The sequence below is a fragment of the Mastigoproctus giganteus genome, chromosome 6 (genome assembly GCF_048544385.1).
Source record: "Mastigoproctus giganteus isolate SK-2022 chromosome 6, ASM4854438v1, whole genome shotgun sequence".
In the NCBI taxonomy this organism is placed as follows: Eukaryota; Metazoa; Arthropoda; class Arachnida; order Uropygi; family Thelyphonidae; genus Mastigoproctus; species Mastigoproctus giganteus.
Window position 1 is genome coordinate 127,083,857 of NC_143580.1, and position 19,597 is coordinate 127,103,453.

Below are 19,597 nucleotides of genomic sequence, written 5' to 3' on the forward strand. Positions count from 1 at the left end.
AGTTCTGCCTTGAAATTATTTAAGTTGTTGACTTCCACACACTACAACAAATGGAAGTTTGTTATGTTTGTTATTTGGTTTTTAGGAGCATTCACAACTAAGGCCATATTGCTCCTGCTTACATTCACCGGTGGTCATTCCCTGACCTTTCCGCATCCTCCGTATTTGGTGGTCACAGGCTTGAACCCCGGTCTAATCAAGAAGTGTGTGCTACGCACTGCTGCTCCTGCCCACCTGGCTACGGAGGTGCCACTGGAAGTTTGTTCAAACTATCAACCACCTGCTCATTACAGAATTTCCGCACGTTTATTCCACAATTGTCTTTCTTCAATTTGAATTTATGACTGGTCAGGTGATTATTCTGAGCTAGAGAAAGAATCCCATCAGCATTGATGCATGCTCAAACCAACCAAGACTTTATACACCTCAATCAGATCACCTGACAGGTACCTAGTCTCTATACACTGTAACTTCCAAAACTTAAGCCTTTCTTCGTAATAGCAACACTTTGTTCCATTCACTAATCTTGTTGCCCTTCTCTGTACTTCTTCCAGCAGCTTTATATGTTTCCTAAAATGAGGCCTCCACACCTGTATACAGTACTCAAAGTATGTGGCCTGACCATTTCCTTATACAAGGGAGCAACCCCCTCTCATCCCTGCTAGCAAAATTCCTCTATGTCATTGACAATGCACCATGAGCTACTGTTGCAGCTTGTCTGCAATATTCAGAAAACTTCATATCGGACTGCACAATTGGCCCCCCAAGTCCTTTCCATTCTCTATTACGCTGAGTGTAGTGCCACCCAGTTGATACGTTACCCAGTCTTTACATTTGTGCATTACTTTACAATATGCAGTACTTTACATTTGTCAATGTTAAACTTCAGTTGCCATCTCTCAGCCCATCTGCCTAAGTTTTCCAGAATCTGGTGCAGCAGCACACTGTCATTAACAACCCTGCCAACTTTCATATCATCTGACAACTTAGATATTAACCCTGATATACCTTCATCAATATCACTGATAAATACAGAAAACAATGGGCCCAACACCGAACCCTGGGGGGACTCCACTAATAACATTAATCCACGAAGAGCAGTGTCAATTGATAACCACTCTCAGTTTTCTCCCACTCAACCACCCTTTTATCCATTGTAGCAATTTGTCCCCAATGCCACACTGCTCCAATCTGTATAGCAGTCTTCCATGTGCAACAGTATCAAAAGCAGTCCTATGATCCAAGTACATAATATCAAAATTATTCTTTGCATCCACTTCCTCTGTGACCACATCATAGTACCCAATCAAATTTGTTAGACAAGACTTCCCATAACAAACCCATGCTGTGTCTGAACTATAACTTCAGTCTTGTCTAGATGATCCTGCATCGCTTCTTTAACCAGTGACTCAATTATTTTCTCTGGAACAGAAATTAGACTAACAGGTCTGTAATTACTCGTGTCACCCTTTGATGCTCCCTTCGTGAATTGGGGACAAATTTGCACATCTCCAGTCCACGGGAGCCTCCCCTGAGTCCAAGTATTTGCTTACTTCCTTTAATATAACTGGACAGATCCCATTCACCCCATGTGCCTTTCTTATGTTCAATTTCAACAATTTCTCCACCACTCCACAATCTCCTCAGTGATTACAAAATCAATTAGCTTCCTGCCAGAGTTTGGTAAGCTTCTGGCCTCCACTTCCCTACACACATCCTGTATGTCAATGTAGATGCAAAATACTCATTCAGTTTGCCAGCGACCTCAGCAGGTTCATCAACAATTGAATCGATGTTAAGTGGACCAACCTAATTCCTCCCCTTCCTTCTAGAGTTTATATAAGTAAAGAATTCTTTACTGTTTTTTTTTTGCACAGTTTGCCAAAGATTTCTCAAAATCTGCCTTTGCTTCCCTAACGTCTTTTGTGACTTGATTACAGACTATTTTATACCTACCTTAGCATCTCCTGATAAATGCGTCCCATGCATTTATCCATTTTATTTCTCCGCCATGACTCTCACTGGATCGTCTGACATCCATTTAGGCCTAAAGCCTGAACAATATAGGTAGTTCTCAACTTTAGGAGTAATTCGTTCCTAGTGCATGATTGTAAAGCGAAAGCTCGTAAAGCGGGAATTTATTTCCCATAGACATAAGGTTAAAAATAGGGGTTACATTCTCAACAATGAAATTAGTTTATGTTTAAACAATGATTGATTTATCAAAAGAAATGCAAACGTAGCCTGTAGAATCAAGCAAATTATAATAAAAGAGAAATTATTTACGACTTACAAATGTTAAAGAATGCTTATTCATCATCATCATCATAGACTGAACGCACACTCAATATTCATTCATTATTGGCTCGGCACTGTTTGTTGCACAAGGAGTCGTCTTCTTCAGAAATGTTTCAAGAGGTGTTTGTTTCCAAGATAATCTTCTCTTTTAATTACAAATGTCACGATTGCATGCATAAGCATTTTTTAACAACACACACAAATTGCAACTAACATGATTCACGTGGAGTAACAAGTTTACAAAGCTAAAAAAAAAAAAAAAGGAATGAAGATTCTGAAAACTTATTTGTTTTTTATACGAGTGAAGATTCCAGTAATGGGGAAACACATTTCACCATAATAACGTAAAAAAAAACCACACAATTCCAGCTATCAGAATTTTTGCAAATGCAAAAAAGATTGAGTTTAATACCCGTTTATAACTGCTTACAGTAACAGAAAAGCCCAAGAAACCAGAAAGTGAAAATTGTTTTTATTGTTTTATGGTAGCAACCTCCAGAAATGTGATTTAGAAAAATATCACGAAGGCGTTTAAAATTGATTCTTATAATGGAACATATGATAACGATGAAAGTGTTGTGAATTTTAATGATTTGAATTGGTAACTAATACAATTTACAAACAACACTCATGACCTTTTATACCTTATGGTCACGCTCGTGACCTTAAAAATGACATTTTAGAGAGAAAAATAGCTTAGTTATACAGCAAATATTTCAACTTCCAAGATCTTCAAACGAATTACCAAAAAACAATGTTTTATGGGTTCACATTACAATATTTTAACAATACAATGGTGTCTCCAGAACTGATCAATATCGCAAAGTGGGGTACACTGTATTCTATAGCTACACATGTCATCTGGAATTCGGTATTTATGAATGTTTATTTTTGCAATTAATGTTCATATTTTCGATTTTGTTGATACTTGATACTTGTGGGTGGGTGGGGGGACTCGTAAATCCAGAAACTCATAAAGCGAGAACTGCCTGTATTTGCAGAGGCTGTTAGGCAAGCAAAGGCAGATTATGAAAATCTTTACAAAATAATGCGCAGAAAAGCAGCAAAGACTTCTTTAGTTATTTTTTTTTTATTTTTTTTTTTTTATGAAACCCCAAACACGAAAGGTATCAAAACCTATAGTACTTAGTACCGTACATGGGTTGAAGGAGAAGTATGGGAGGGGGGGGGATTCCGGAAACTTTGCTCTAGAGACTAAACATGGGTTTCACCACTTCAAGCCTCCAATAAGCAAAGTGGTGGTATTTCACCGGTTGATGAAAGTCATCTCTACCACCTACTAACAGTAGAAGGAAGAAGTTGAAAATTGGTCCACTTGATGTCAATGGTTTAATTGTTGATGATCTTGCTCGAGTATCTTTTGCACCTACATTCCCACTGATATATTTTGCACCTACATTTACATAGGCAGAATTCTTTAAGAAAAGGGATGACAGAAGTTTATCAAACTTTAAGGGAGTTAAATGATTTTGTGATAAACAAGAGGAAAGTGTAAGAGAAATTGAAGTTAAAAAAACACCTCAGGTAGAAGGAATATACTGAATTATACAAAGTGTCTCAAAAATACACAGCATGACTTCAGGAATGAGTTCCTCACATATAGACAATAAAAATATTTTTTTATCAACACAGTTCCGGAAATGCTTGGTTCCCGAGTTATTAACCAGAATGTCTTATCTCCTGCAGGTGATTTCCTTCTTCACAAGGCACTGACAGAATCTGGTGGTTTTCCATTCCAACGATGTGCTCAAATCAGGAGCAAGTGGATATGCAGTTTACATATGGCAATGCTCTGAAGGCTCATTGTTTGTACCACGAAAGGTTCCCAGAACGAAGATGTCCAGACAGAAAAACGTTTGAAGGTATCCATCGCCGCCTTTGTGAACATGGGACCATTACACCTTGTGCTGCCGACAGAGGATGACCAAGATCTACGACTCCTAAAGTACAGGGGTGGACCAAATGCCTGGCCTCCGTGTTCACATAATTTAAACCCACTAGATTTCTTCTTGTGGGGCCATTTAAATTCATTGGTGTATTCGACTCTGATAGCCGGTGTGGAAACTCTCCACAATCGAATTGTGGCAGGTTGCGATACAATACGAAACATGCCAGGAAATTGGCATCATCTTCGCGAATCCATGAGACAGATGTGAGACTTGTATTCAGGAAGGTGGACATTTTGAACAATTACTATAAGGTGATGTGAACAGTTAAGTGTCATAGACAGACCTTCAAAACTCGGAAATCAAGCATTTTCAGAACTATGTTGATATAAAATATTTTTGTCTACATATGAGGAACTCATTCCTGAAGTTATGCCGTGTATTTGTCCCACACCCTGTATAAAGGGAGCAGAAGGTAAACAAACATTTAGCCCTAATTATGAGTTTGGATTCTAAGTGAGATTTCAAAATGAGATTTGAATGTTTTGATTCAGATGAGGTCCCTATGGACTGGAGATATGTAATTGTATTGCCCAATTCACAAAGGGGGGGTCATAAAAGGTGACACAAATAATTACAGACCTTCGGCTTAATAACTGCTCCAGTTTTTTAACAAGTCGCTAATGTAGTCACTGATTAAAAAAGGAATGGCAGGACAATCTAGACAGGAATACAATTATACTACAGTCACAACATGAATTTGTTAATCTTGTCTGACTAATCTGATTGGATAATATGATGTAGTACCAAAGGCACTGGGTGCAAAAAATAATTTTGATATCACATACTTTGGATTTCAGGAAAGCTTTTGATAATGTTGCACATAAAAGACTGGTGTACAAATTGGAGTGGTGTGGTATTAAGGGTAATTTTCTGCTATGGATAAAGGGATGGTTTAAAAGGAGAAGATTGGGATTGGTAATTAATGGACAGCATATTTCATGGAATAATGTTATTAGTGGAGTAACCAGGTTTCAGTGCTGGGCCCATTGTTTTCTTCTATATTTATTAATGATTCTGATGAAGGTAGATCAGGCTTAATGTCTAAGTTTAGAGATGATACAAAGGTTGGCAGGTTTATTAATGACAGTAATCAAAATAAGCAACTATAACAAGATCTACAAAAATTAGGCAGGTGGGCTGAGAAATGGAAGTTGAAGTTTAACACTGACAAATGCAAGATACTGCATATGGGTAGCAGTAATCCAGACCGTCACATCAAACTGCAAGTAATTGTGCAAATAAATTCAATGTGCATGGCAGTAGTTTGGTCACATCTTGAGTACTGCATACAGGTCTGGGTACAGAGAAGAGCAATAAGATCATTGAGGGAAACAAAAGGGTGGTCTTACCAAGAAAGGCTTCAGTTCTGCAAATTTCATCTTCCGGATATAGAAACCTGCAAGGTGATCTCATTGAGTTGTTATTAAGGTTTTGATTGGCTTGAGCAGGTTCAATGCTGATGCTACTCTTCCACCTACTCAGACTACACACGAGGAAACATGTCAAAATTAGGAAGGATGGTTGCAGGATAAATGGCTGGCTGCAGGCAGAATAGTCTGCCTTCAGCTACCCATCATTATTATTCCCATACTAATGGGAATAATCCTACAATGCAAAAAATGGCTACCTCACAAGAAGATGCAGGTTGTTATAACAAAATTGCATGCAGATGCAAAGATGCTTAAAAACAAAATAAATTACTACTACTACCCACAAAAGTCTACAGTACAAATTCAACAGCACAAATTCATAGAGGAATAACACAAGTTTACCAAGACCAGAAGTGTGCCACATAAGAATGGTTATGGTTTGAGCTAAGAAAACATAGCAATGAAATATATATGCATGTCCAAGTTTTTCAGTGCAATATCGGCATATCAATTACAGCTGCTGCTGATACCTTTCACTATGAACTCTGATTACAAAATGGAAATGAAATAGTGAAATTGAAGCATAATGATATACAAACTAAGAAACTTTGTAGTGAACATGGACTATTCGGATTCAGACATACATTTCCTTCAATTCAGTCTTCTCACAGACAAAAATCATTCTGTACTTCAGGAAACCGCAACATGTGAATATGGGATGCAAACAAAGTAATGCACATTGTGAACCTCCGTGTTATTTGCCAGAAATTCAACATCTAGAATGAGCTGTTTCATAATGTAAAATTTCTGCCCAGACACAATAGGATGGAGTATATGATGAGAGCCTTGTTGATTAATTCGGCCCTGGAGAGACTGTGCAAGACTCAAGGGGTAGAATTTTTCTCTGCCTAGTCTGTGCTTGTTGACAGGAGAGACTGCTTCTACAGGGATTGGGAACACTTAAATAAAAGGGTGCAAGAATATTTGCTGATGCTATCAAGGCAGTGTTAGGTGGTTCGGAAAATTCCTAGCTTGGGGTGGGGGGGGGGGGTGATACACAGACTAAAAGATTAACAGTGGCCGCAGGCAGAGGCAAAAATGATTCTTGCACTGCTTCTATTAGAATGAGCAGCACCCTGCAAAGCAAGATAATGGAGATTTCCAGGACTGCTGGGGGTCATAGTGGAACAAGTAAATACATGGGCTGTGTAATAGTAACTAAGAGTAGGAACAGGTGCATGTATACTTGCATTTACACTCGTGCTAGGAGCACAGTTAATAAATTTGATGAGCTTGAAGTAGTCAAGACATCAAAGGCAGATATAGTTGGGATATCAGAGATGTGGTGTCACACAGATATAAGCAGTGCAGAATTGGAATTTAGGGAGTACAATGTTGCACACCAGGAAGGGAGGAGGGGTTATTCTGTTAGTTAAGAAACAAAATCTAAGGAAGTGCATCCAATTTATGCTGGTGGACAATGCAGTGTTGAGTTTGTCTGGTGCGAAATAAGCACTGGAAAGGAAAAATGAAAGTAGGTGTGTATGTTATAGGCCTAATAAGTCTGATGAGTATAATGAGCAATTACAGAGAGAAATAGAGTGGGCCAGTAAATCGGAATGTCTTGTCTTATAATGGGGGATATTAACTTTCCAAATATATTGACTGGAACTTGTGAGTTGGTCACTCACACACTAGCAAGACTTGTGAATTTATTGTATGACTGTTTTCTACAGCAACATTTTGAGAGGCAATCAGAGGGAGTAATACTCTTGATCTGATTATTAGCGGTGATTATTCATGCATTAGGAATTTGCAGAAAAAGGAACCACTGGGTGACAGTGATCACAATGTACTGATGTGGGAATTACTTAAAGATGTAACTACCATCAAGGCTAAAGTGAAGAGCTTTTGCTTTCATAAAGGTTACTACAGAGGTCTCAGACAGTTTTTAAATTCTATACTGTGGGACCAACTGATGCTGTTACCAATAGCAAATTCAAAATGGGAAGCATTCAAAGAATTTATCTTGGAAGATACTAGGTTTTACATACCAACTAAGAAATATTGTTCAGGCCAAAATGGATGTCAGATGAATTAATGAGGCTAGTGGCAGAGAAGAAGAATGTATGGGATGCATATAAAGTATCAGGTGACACAGAAGCGATAAACTACTCTGTAATCAAGTCACAAAGGAGATTAGTCAGGAGAAGTCAGATTATAAGAAATCTTTGGCAAAGGATGCAAAGAAAAACAGCAAAGAATGCTTTAATTATGTAAACTCTAGAAGGAAAGGGATGAATCAGATTGGACCACTTAACATAGATGGGGGTGACTATCGATGATCATGCTCAGGTAGCTGATAAACTGAATGAATATTTTACACCTACATTCACACATGAGTTATTCAATTAGGTCAGTACCAGACGTTTATCAAACTCTAACAAGGAGCTAAGTGATTTTGTAATAACAGGGCAAAGTGAAGGAGAAATTGTTGAAGTTAAACATAAGGCACGTGGGGTGGATGGGATCTATCCAGTTATATTAAAGGAGGCAGCAAAGAGTGTAAGCAAACCCTTAGCCATAATTATGAGAGCTCCTTTGGACTCAGGAAAGGTCCCTGCCATGGACTGCAGGTCTGCAAATGTATCACCAATTCCAAGGGGGTTCAAAATATGTCACAAGTAACTACAGACCTGTTAGTTTAACTTGTGTTCCAGGGAAAATAATGGAATCACTGATTAAAGAAACATTGCAGGATCATTTAGAAAACACTGCAGTAATAGTTATGACACAGCATGGGTTTGTTAAAGGGAGGTCTTGTCTGACCAATTTGATTGGATGCTATGATTTCAGGAAAGCTTTTGATACTGTTACATATGGAAGACTGCTGTACAAATTGGAGAGGAATGGCATTAAGGGTAAGTTGCTACAATGGATAACAGGAAGGTTGAGTGGGAGACGACAGCGAATGGTAATAAATGGACACTGCTCTTTGTGGACAAATGTTATTAGTGGAATTGCCCTGGGTTCAATGTTGGGCCCATTATTGTTTTCAATGATATTGATGAAGGTATATCAGGTTTAATGGCCAAGTTTGCAGATTATACAAAGGTTGGAAGGGGTGTTAACAACAGTAAAGACAGTATGCTACTCCATCAAAAGCCTCAGGCTTCCTTGCACCATATGACTGATAATGATAATAATGAACTAGATCTAGATAAGATGTGAAAATAGGCTCAGAAGTGGCAACTTGTTTGTTTGTTATTTGGTTTTTAGGACAGGCTCGAACCCCAATCTAATCAAGAAGTGTGTGCTATGCACTGCTGCTCCTTCCCACCTGGCTACGGAGGAGCCAAAAAGACCTGGAGGTAATTGTGCGGTCAAATATTCAATGACATACAGGAATTTTTCTAGCAGGCATATAAGGGGATGATTATCCCCTTGTATAAGGCAATGGTCATGCCACACCTTGAATACTGAATATAGGTCTGGAGGCCTCATACAGCAAGGATGTAGAGTTGCTAGAACAAGTACAGAGAAGGACAACAAGATTGGTGCGAGGAACAAAGGGATTCTCTTACCAAGAAAGGCTTAAGTTCTACAAATTGCAGCACCTGGAGAGTAGGCACCTGTGAGGTGATCTGATCTGATTGAGGTGTATAAGGCCTTGAATAGGTTGAGCAAGCTGAATGCTGATGGGATTCTTCCTCTTGCTCAGACTGAGAACATGAGGGTGTACAGTTGCAAATTGGGAAAAGATAGTTGTAGAATAGGTGTGCGAAAATTTGCCTTTAGCCAGGTAGTTGATTGGTGGAACAGACTTCCATCTTTTGTTGTGGAAGCTGATAGCCTAAATAAACATAAGGCTGAGCAGGACAGGTATTTGGAACGAACAGTGGGGTGAAATGGGAGCAGTTTTTTTTTGGCTGATTCTGCATAAACTTGCTTTCTTGTATCGTATGCCTCTACTAATGCTAATAGTCCCAAAGTTTGCACGTATATTTTCGAACACGACTAAAAAATACCTTGGTATCCTTCATAGAATGGCTGTGACAATAGCCAAGATAGAATTAGGGAAAAGATTGAGGGAGAAATATCACCTTCTGCGGAAAATACATCGCCTTAAATTTGAACTCAAAACAGATGTCAACCATGGGTTGGTCTCTATTCGTAAATTACAATACACATATTAAGGCCAAGGTTAATTAAGTTGCACAGAGACACTCTAAGAAGTAGGTCCAACTCACTAAGAAAGATATCAAGACAAAGTCTGTCGTAAACATCTCCACGTGTTCATTTTCAACCGAGGCATTGTCCAGTTCAGAATACGGTTTTAATTTTGACGTAAGTTGCAACAACTACCCTATTAAATATGCAGTAATTGAGATACAGGGCAAACTGTATAACCATCCAGATAGGAATCGGATTATTCGTGAAACTAATGCCATTTTTAACTAATAAGTCTAACATTATTCAATGACAACTAGTTGATATTCGGACATTAAAGAATCTCAATATCTTAATACAAAAGGCAGATATAGGAAACACCACAGTAATTATGGACAAAAGCACATATGTAGATAAAATGGTACACATTCTTTCAGATACGATGACATATAGAAAAACAGACATTTTTGATATCAATAAACTTAAGAATAAATTAGATGACACTAAGGAGACTTATAAGTGATAAGCAAATTTGTTTATGCACCCTTTAACAAATTGGCATACACAACAATGTTCTCCCCCACATTTTCAGTATTGTTAAACTACATAAGTTAGATTATCCTTTAGAACCATTGTTTCATTAAACGTTCTGCGTATTTTATTTTATGTGAATCCCAAACACGAGAGGTATTAGAACCTATAGTACTTAGTGCCGTGCTTCGGTTGGAGGTTGGGAAGACGAAAGAAGATATTTGTTGACATTGGACTTGAACATCTGTAGATTGTAATTTTCAGGAAATACATATGAAGGAAGGTTGTTCCAGAAAACAGCAGTTGAATGAATAAATGAGGAAGATGAAAAGTTGGTTTTGTGGGTTTGAAGTTGGACAGTAAATGGATGTTGGCTAGTGGGGGCACGTGTTCGGACTGTTTTGAAAGAGAGAGCGGGAATTATAGAAGCCAATTCAGAAGAACAGTGCCCATGGAAGTATCTGTAGAAGGGGCATGCAGCAGAAACTGTATGTCTATGAGAAAGCGAGTGGAGAGACTCTGTTAGAGATGAATCATTAATTAACCTAACTGCCCTCTTCCCAATGGAATCAAGAAGCCTCAGAGAGGTTTTGGGGGTACCACAGCAGATGTGGGAACAATATTCCATAGCAGGGCGGATTTGCGATTTATACAGAGTGAGCAGTTGTTTGGAAGAAAAGTAACGCCGAGAGCAAAAGAGAAAACCAAGTTTTTTAGATGCAGAGGAAGCAATATTTGTAATGTGCTTGTGCCAAGAGAGATTAGAAGTCAGGGTAATCCTCAAAAGAGATATATCATTTTGCCTAGAAATCGGAGTGTCACTAAAGATATGCATAGGAGCACAAGAATCCTTTTTGCGAGATATAAGACAAGACTGAGTTTTAGAAGGATTGAAATCAAATAAGTTCTCTTTGCCCCACTGGAGAATTTCCTGAATATCGGCATTTAATGAATTGGTAGAAGATTTTTGAAAGGATGAAGCTGATTGAGCAGGGCAAGGTTTCTCAAAATGGAAAGTGGAATGCAATGTGCTATCATCGGCAAAACTATGGATAGGATTTCCAGTCAATGGAAGAAGGTCATTAATATACAAGAGGAAAAGAGTGGAGGAAAGCACTGAACCTTGGGGAACACCGGCATTAGTGGAGAAGTTAGAAGATAGAGAGCCATCTACCATCACCCTCAGTGAGCGATCAGAGAGAAAACTGGATAACCAATTACTAAAAACAGTTGGCAAACCATAAGATGGAAGCTTGTTTAGAAGACCTTTATGCCAAACACGATCAAAAGCCTTTGATATGTCAAGAGCAACTACTTGTGTTTCACTGAACCTTTCCATTGAATTAGTCCATAAATGTGTGGATCGACACTGATGGAATCCATATTGGCGATCGTTGATCAGACGGAAGGTTTCTAGGTAGTTTAAGAGTTGGTAGTTAATTGATTTCTCCATTACTTTAGAAAGAGTAGAAGTAATTGCAATGGGACGATAATTGGATGGGAGGGATTTGTCACCCTTTTTAGGAACTGGGCAAATTTCCAAGCAGAAGGAAAAACCTTTGGAATAAGAAAGTGAAAAAAGGTGGCAAAGAATAGGAGTAAGTTCAGGAGCACAGGTTTTGAGGACAAGTGAAGTAATACCATCAGGACCTGGAGCTTTCTTAGCATCAAGATTTATCAAAATCCTTCTGATATCCTTTTGACGGAAGACCACAGGAGACATTGAATGGAACGTGTTGGGAATGGTGGGAGGTGTTTTACAAAGATCATTAATACATGAGCTGGAAGAAAAATGGGATGCTAGCAGGTCAGCTTTATCCTTGGCTGAAATGACAACAGAACCACCTGGTGTGAACAGAGGTGGGAGCAGAGATGGGCAAAAGTTGTGGCCAACAGCTTTGGCAAGAGACCAGAATTTTCGGCTACCATTAGGGCAAGAAGCAAGTTTTCTACTCTTAGCCTGTTCAAACTTTAGTTTGGACTGATTAATAACTGCTTTACAATTGTTGCGAGCTTTGGTGTGGGCAGAAAATGAAACTGAAGAATTAGAAACAAGCCAATTACGATATGCAACATTCTTCTCTTGAACAGCCTTATCACATTCATTGGAAAACCAAGGTTTAGGTAAAGGACGAGATTTTAAAGTGGAGTGTGGGATAAAGGATTCCATTCCTGCAAGAATAATTTCACTGACACGATCTGAGCAAAAATTGACATCAGAAGTTTTGAAACAGTAATCCGACCAAGGAAAAGAAGAAAAGAAATCTCACAGGTCATCCAATTTTGCTTTCTTGTAATGCGAAACAACACAAGGTTGGGAATAGCCATGAGATAAAGGTTCCACTGGAGAAGAGACAATCACCAAGTTGTGATCTGAAGTGCCTAAAGGACCTCTCACTTCGACCATGTACTTAGAAGGGTTGTTTGTGATAAAAAGATCAAGTGTATTGGCTGTATGATTAGGATTGTCCAGTATTCTTGTAGGTAAATGAACAATCTGAGCTAGGTCATTAGTAATTGCAAAAGCCTCAGCATCTCGACCTGCTGGGTTGGTGTGACTAGAAAACAGAAGCCAGCTGGAGTTGTGAACATTGAAATCACCAAGGAAAATTACCCCACTGTTAGGAAAGTTGGACTGGAGAAAGTCAAGTTGCAAAGAGAGGAAGTCAAAGAGCTCCAAGTGATTAGTGGAGTTGGGAGAACGGTAGAGACAACAGATGAATTTGACACAATGAGGTAGAGATTTTAAGCCAGAGAAGATCAAAGAGAGGAGATTCCAAATTGCCAAGTCTTTGACATGGAATATCAGAATGGACATATGCACAAGTACCACCTTTGAGGCGAAAGGAATCATACAGCGAATAATTTGGGCATCTGAGATGAGCAGTAGCTGTATCAACCAATAACTGAGATTCTGTCAGAAAAAGTACATGGGGTTTGGCAGACTGCAAGTGGAAATGGACGTTGTTGAGATTAGAATTGACACCACGTATATTTGTGAAATGAATTAGGAAGTCCTTATGCAGCTCATGCTGCATAAGCTTGCTTTCTTGCATCAAATGCCTCTACTAATGCTAATGCTAAAGTTCTGTACAAATCAATCTTCTTTCCCTTCATAACATTCATCACAACAAGCATAAACTGAAAACCATCCAGCACACCATCCTTCTTACTGAGCTAAACTGAAGTCTTGTCTAGATGATCCTGCAATGCTTCTTTAACCAGTGCCTCCATTAATTTCCCTGGAACTGAAGTTAAACTAACAGGTCTGTAATTACCTATGTCCCCCTTTGACCTCCTCTGTGGATTGGGGTCACATTTGCACACTTCCAATCCATGGGTACCTCCTCTGAGTCCAGGGAAGGTCTCATAATTATGGCTAAGGGTTTGCTTACTTCTTTTGCCATCTCCTTTAATATAACTGGATAGATTCCATCCACCCCAGGTGCCTTTGTTGTGTTTATCTTTTACAATTTCTCCTCCACTTTACTCTCAGTTATTACAAGATTATCTAGATTACTGCCAGAGTTGAATACACCTCTGGCATTCCCCTCCCTGAATAACTCCTCATGTGTGAATGTCGATGCAAAATGTTCATTCAATTTGTTAGCTCCTGAGCAGGATCATCGATATCAAGTGGACCAATCGATATCAAGTGGACCAATCTGATTCATCCCCTTCCTTCTAGAGTTTACATAAGTAAAGAACTCTGTTTTTCTTTGCATCCCTTGCCAAAGATTTCTCATAATCTGCCTTCGCCTGCGTAACATCGTTTGTAACTTGGTTACAGATCAAGTTGTATCTATCATAGGCTTCTGTATCACGTGTTAATTTGTATGTATCCCATGCATTTTTCTTCTCTGCCGTATGTCTCATTAGTTCATCTGACATACATTTAGGCCTGAAACCTGAACAATATTTCTTAGTTGATATGTAAAGCCTAGTAGCTTCCAAGATTAATTCTTTGAATGCTTCCCATTTTGAATTTGCTGTTGGTAACATCATCAGTTTGTTCCCCCGTATAGAATTTAAATACTGTCTCAGACTACCATAGTCGCCTTTACGAAAGCAAAAACCCTTCCCTTTACCCTTGATGGTAGTTACCTCTGAGTAAATCCCACTTCAGCACACTGTGATCACTGCCACCTAGTGGTTCCTTTATCTGCAGATTCTTGATGCATGAAGAATCACTACTGATAATCAGATCAAGAGTATTACTCCCTCTAGTTGCCTCCCAAACATGCTGCTGTAGAAAACAATCATCCAATAAATCCACAAAAGCCTTGCTAGTGTGTGAGTGATCAACCCACAAATTCCAGTCGAATATCCGGGAAATTAAAATCCCCCATTATAAGACACTAATTTACTGGCCCACTATTTCTCTGCACAATTTCTCATTTATACTCATCATATTCATTAGGCCTATAACACACACCTATTCTCATTTTTCATTTCCCAGTGCTTATGTCACACCAAACAGACTCAGCATTGCATTGTCCACCAATATCAATTGGATGCACCTCCTTATATTTTATGTTTCTTAACTAACAGCATAACCCCTCCTCCCCCTCCTGTCCAACCTGTCTGTACACATTGTACTCCCCAAATTCCAGTTCTGCATGTGACACCATGTCTCTGATATCCCAACAACATCTGCCTTTGATGTCTTGACTAGCACTTCAAGCTCTTCGAATTTATTAACTATACTCCTAGCATTGGTGTACATGCAAGTATACATGCACCTGTTTCTACTCTTAGTTACTCTAACACAGCCCATGTATTCCACTATGACTCCCAACACTCCTGGAAATTCCCATTCCCCCCTCCCCTCCCCAAGCTAGCAGTTTTCTGACCCACCTAACTCTGCCTCGATAGCAATCAAGAGAAACTGTAGTCTCTCTCTCATTAATACTATGGATTTCCATAATTCTCATTTAAAATAGATATTCATGAAGATAATATGGCCAATGGGTTAACTTAGCCAACTCGAGACTAAATGATCTCATGTTGACTAAATGTGCAATGAAGAAACTGAATAAATTTCTTGTACATGATAATCAGGTTACTAATAAGTTTTGTTTCTGCTGGAATTATATAGTTTAATGCATACAGACTATACATAAGTGGTTTTTTTTTTAATTACCTACATATCTTCGAGAGAGAGAGAGAGAGAGAGAGACCATATTTCTGAATATTAGCGGCTGTTTAATATTTGTAAACCTAAGCAAAAAAAACGTGACATCTTTCTTTTATTGTGTTGTTGCTATAGAACAGTTAAGGATGATAGAGAGAAAAATATCCAGTGCTTACTAAATGCAGCTGAAAAATGTTTAACTGAAGTTTTAAAATTTTATCTTGGTTGTAGAATTAAATCTGCTTTTTTCTCCTCTCATGGTGCATGTAAATAAATTGCTATGTACCAAAAAGATTAAGCATGGATGCTGTGTGAAATGAAAATATTACACAACTACACACACACACACACACACTTTCAGGATTTGAGAGCATTTCTATTCAAAAATGGAAGTTTTAATCATTTGTTTTAATTTGCAAAGCAGTATTGAAAATGAAAGTGAAACCATGAAACTCCTGAAACAGTTTCATGGTTAATTTCTTTTGTAAACATCAACTTAATTTATGCACACAAAAATAAATTTAATTTTACACAACCAAGGTAAATTTTATGGCTGTAATCAAACATACACAGAGATAACATAAAGGTAACTTAAAACATATTGAAATCTACCTACCCACTAGGCTTTCACTCAGCTGCTCTAAAGTAATATCAAACCAGTCAATGGTTCACACAAGCCCGTACACTACCACTATATAACTGTTATCAGCGTTGAGAGCTTTGGTTGAAGTTTATGAAATGAGCAAAGGGAGGGGGGGGAATAGATTTGGCACTCTTTTCTGCACAGATTACAAGATTTAAACAGCAAATAATATTCCAAAATAAGGATACTCACACACACACACACACACACACTCTCTCTCTCTCTCTCTCTCTCTCTCTCTCTCTCATGTACAATTATACATGATAAACAACACAGCACTTATTTTTATGTACAGCTTATATACATCAAGATTAATGATTACTGTGGCAGCAAAAATAAAACCCAGCAATCTTTGTAATTACATGTGAGAAATCTAAAAAGATTTCACATGCCTCACTGTGAATTTCTTAAGGCTTGTTAATTATTTTTTTTTTATCCTCAAATAAGAAGATTATTTTTTTCCCCTGAAGTACATTATTATCATATTCTGCAAATTGAGCACATACATCCAGGCAAAGATACACAGTACCTATGTTGAGAAATCGTGCATTTTGCATCATTAGCAACCAGTGATTTTTCCTCCTCCACACTGTATGTACACAAATTGGATTACATGTGCACCCATAATACAATTCACAGTTATTTTGATTCACTGTGATTTCACATACAGTTCTTCAGAAAGTGAATAGAAATATAAAATTTAAGGTGCTATTTAATATAGAAGAATGATACTAAATTTTGTTAAAATAACATTTAGCTGTAGGGTTTCAACAGTCTTTACGAATTATACAAATTATTCACAAGTTACCTTCAGACTCAATGTATTCAGAATAATCTGTATAAAAATGCATATAAAACTATCACTGGTCACAGCAATAACTTCGAAATAATTGCATTTTGAATAGTCCAATATTAAATTAACAAGTATATACTATAGCTGCTTCATACCAATATCAAATTCAACATAACATGAGTAGAGGTAGTGATGGTCAATAATGCAAAAGATCTAACCTAATTCACCAATAACTGTTACAGGCTTTATTTATTAACCATGTTGATTCCTTCTTCAGCTAATATTAATTAATATTCTTCCATAATACAAATATATTTGCTAAATTTAGTAGTAAATCAAATGATATGTGAGCAGACTGCTAATAATTTTTATTATGAAATATTAAAACCTATGCAATTAAAGTCAGCCCTGCTTACAGTATTGCTAGTTTTGAATCAAACACGCCAGTGATACACATTAACAGTGCCTAGATGGCACTCTTAGTATTAACTTCACTGATTACATAAACTGTGATTCAATGAGATTGATATTGACGATATGCAGAATATTCTTCACTCTTAGAGGGAGACCAATCAAGAGCTGAAGCGAATGAGTAATGTGCAGCAGATGGCATTATGGAAAGGTTACTTCTAAGAAAAATCATGACAAAGTTTGTCTCTAAGACCATAACACAAAATGATATGCTGCATCGTTTACTGGAAACAATTAATCTCATTAAAAGAAGTATTATTAGTTTGCAATTTTATTCAGATCTTATATTACTTTTATGTTAAAATGCTTTGTGGTGCAGGGTTGTTTATTGGCAAACTAGCAAATACTTAGAAGCTACTTAGCAAATACTTAGAATTTTAAGGATCATTTCTATAATTTACACAAAATAATTAAAACAGTCATATCAAACCTTTTCCTGGAAATTAAACACATTTTCTGCAAGACGTTGAACATAAGGATCCAATTTATATGATTCCCAGACAAGAGCAATACCCTATAAAAGAACACAGAAATATATCAATTACTGTACATATTCTCAAGAAGTTTCTATATAATTAGCAAACAAGCTTGCAGAAATCTGTTTGGTCCTACATACTCACATTGAATGAACTGATACCAAAAACATCTACTGCTTCATCAACAATGATAACAAGTACTACAAACTTGTGCACAAATAAATTTGAAAATTGAAAATAATACACTGCCAATTGATGAAATGGAATCTGGAATTAGTGGAACATTATTTTTCAATGCGCACTTGCATATCATATGGTCACATGCAGCTATAGCATACTTCCTCACAGGAAAAGGGCACTGAATCTCCACCTGCTCTGTTTTTTGCACTGTGTGACCCTTAACAGTAGAAATGTCTATGAATAAGTCAGGATTATCCTTCTAATTCTATAGAAGTATAATTTGGTTACCTACTTCCAAAATGGCAGTTTTAAAAACTGTGGGTATAAGAAATTTATCACTTTCTTTAACATATCCAGCAGTAATTGCCTCAAGTACATGGATGTGACATATATTGGATTGAATGCCTGAATGGTGCTGTTGTCACTTCAGCCAAGGATAAAGCTGACCTGCCAGCATCCCATTTTTCTTCCAGTTCCTAAAAAGGGTGACAAATCCCTCCCATCCAATTATCGTCCCATTGCAATTACTTCTACTCTTTCTAAAGTAATGGAGAAATCAATTAACCGCCAACTCTTAAACTACCTTGAAACCTTCCGTCTGATCAACGATCGCCAGTATGGATTCCGTCAGTGTCGATCAACTGGTGATATTCTGGCTTATGTTACCCATTTATGGACTAATTCAATGGAAAGGTTCGATGAAACACAAGTAGTTGCCCTTGACATCCGTGTTTGGCATAAAGGTCTTCTAAACAAGCTTCCATCTTATGGTTTGCCAACTGTTTTTAGTAATTGGTTATCCAGTTTTCTCTCTGATCGCTCACTGAGGGTGATGGTAGATGGCTCTCTGTCTTCTAACTTCTCCACTAATGCCGGTGTCCCCCAAGGTTCAGTTCTTTGCCCCACTCTTTTCCTCTTGTATATTAATGACCTTCTTCCATTGACTGGAAATCCTATCCGTAGTTTTGCCGATGATAGCACATTGCATTCCACTTTCCATTTTGAGAAAGTTGTCCTGCTCAATCAGCTTCAATTTTTCGAAAATTTGCTACCAATTCCTTAAATGCTGATCTTCAGGTAATTCTCCAGTGGGGCAAAGACAACTTAGTTGATTTCAACCCTTCTAAAACTCAGTCTTGTCTTGTCTTATATCTTGCAAAAAGGATTCTTCTGCTCCTATGCTTTTCTTTAGTGACACTCCGATTTCTAGACAAAATGATATATCTCTTTTGGGGATTACCCTGACTTCAAATCTCTCTTGGCACAAGCACATCACAAATATTGCTTCCTCTGCATCTAAAAAACTTGGTTTTCTCTTTTGCTCTCGGCGTTACTTTTCTTCCAGACTGCTGCTCACTCTGTATAAATCGCAAATCCGCCCTGCCATGGAATATTGTTCCCACATCTGGCGTGGTGCCCCCAAAACCTCTCTCAGGCTTCTTGATTCCATTCAGAAGAGGCAGTTAGGTTAATTAATGATTCATCTCTAACAGAGTCTCTCCACTCGCTTTCTCATAGACGTACTGTTTCTGCTGCATGCCTCTTCTACAGATATTTCCAT

At 37.9% G+C, this 19,597-nt stretch overlaps 1 protein-coding gene across 2 annotated transcripts in view; it reads right to left on the reverse strand.

Annotated features, from left to right (window-relative positions):
* Positions 1 to 19,597, reverse strand: part of Dhc64C (dynein heavy chain, cytoplasmic) — a 1,460,071-nt gene that overhangs the window by 1,211,512 nt on the left and 228,962 nt on the right. For both annotated transcript variants that reach the window (XM_090376486.1, XM_090376487.1), the window contains exon 16: positions 17,811 to 17,894. In XM_090376486.1, the coding sequence (XP_090232612.1) occupies positions 17,811 to 17,894 (84 nt within the window). The remainder of the gene's footprint in view (positions 1 to 17,810; positions 17,895 to 19,597) is intronic.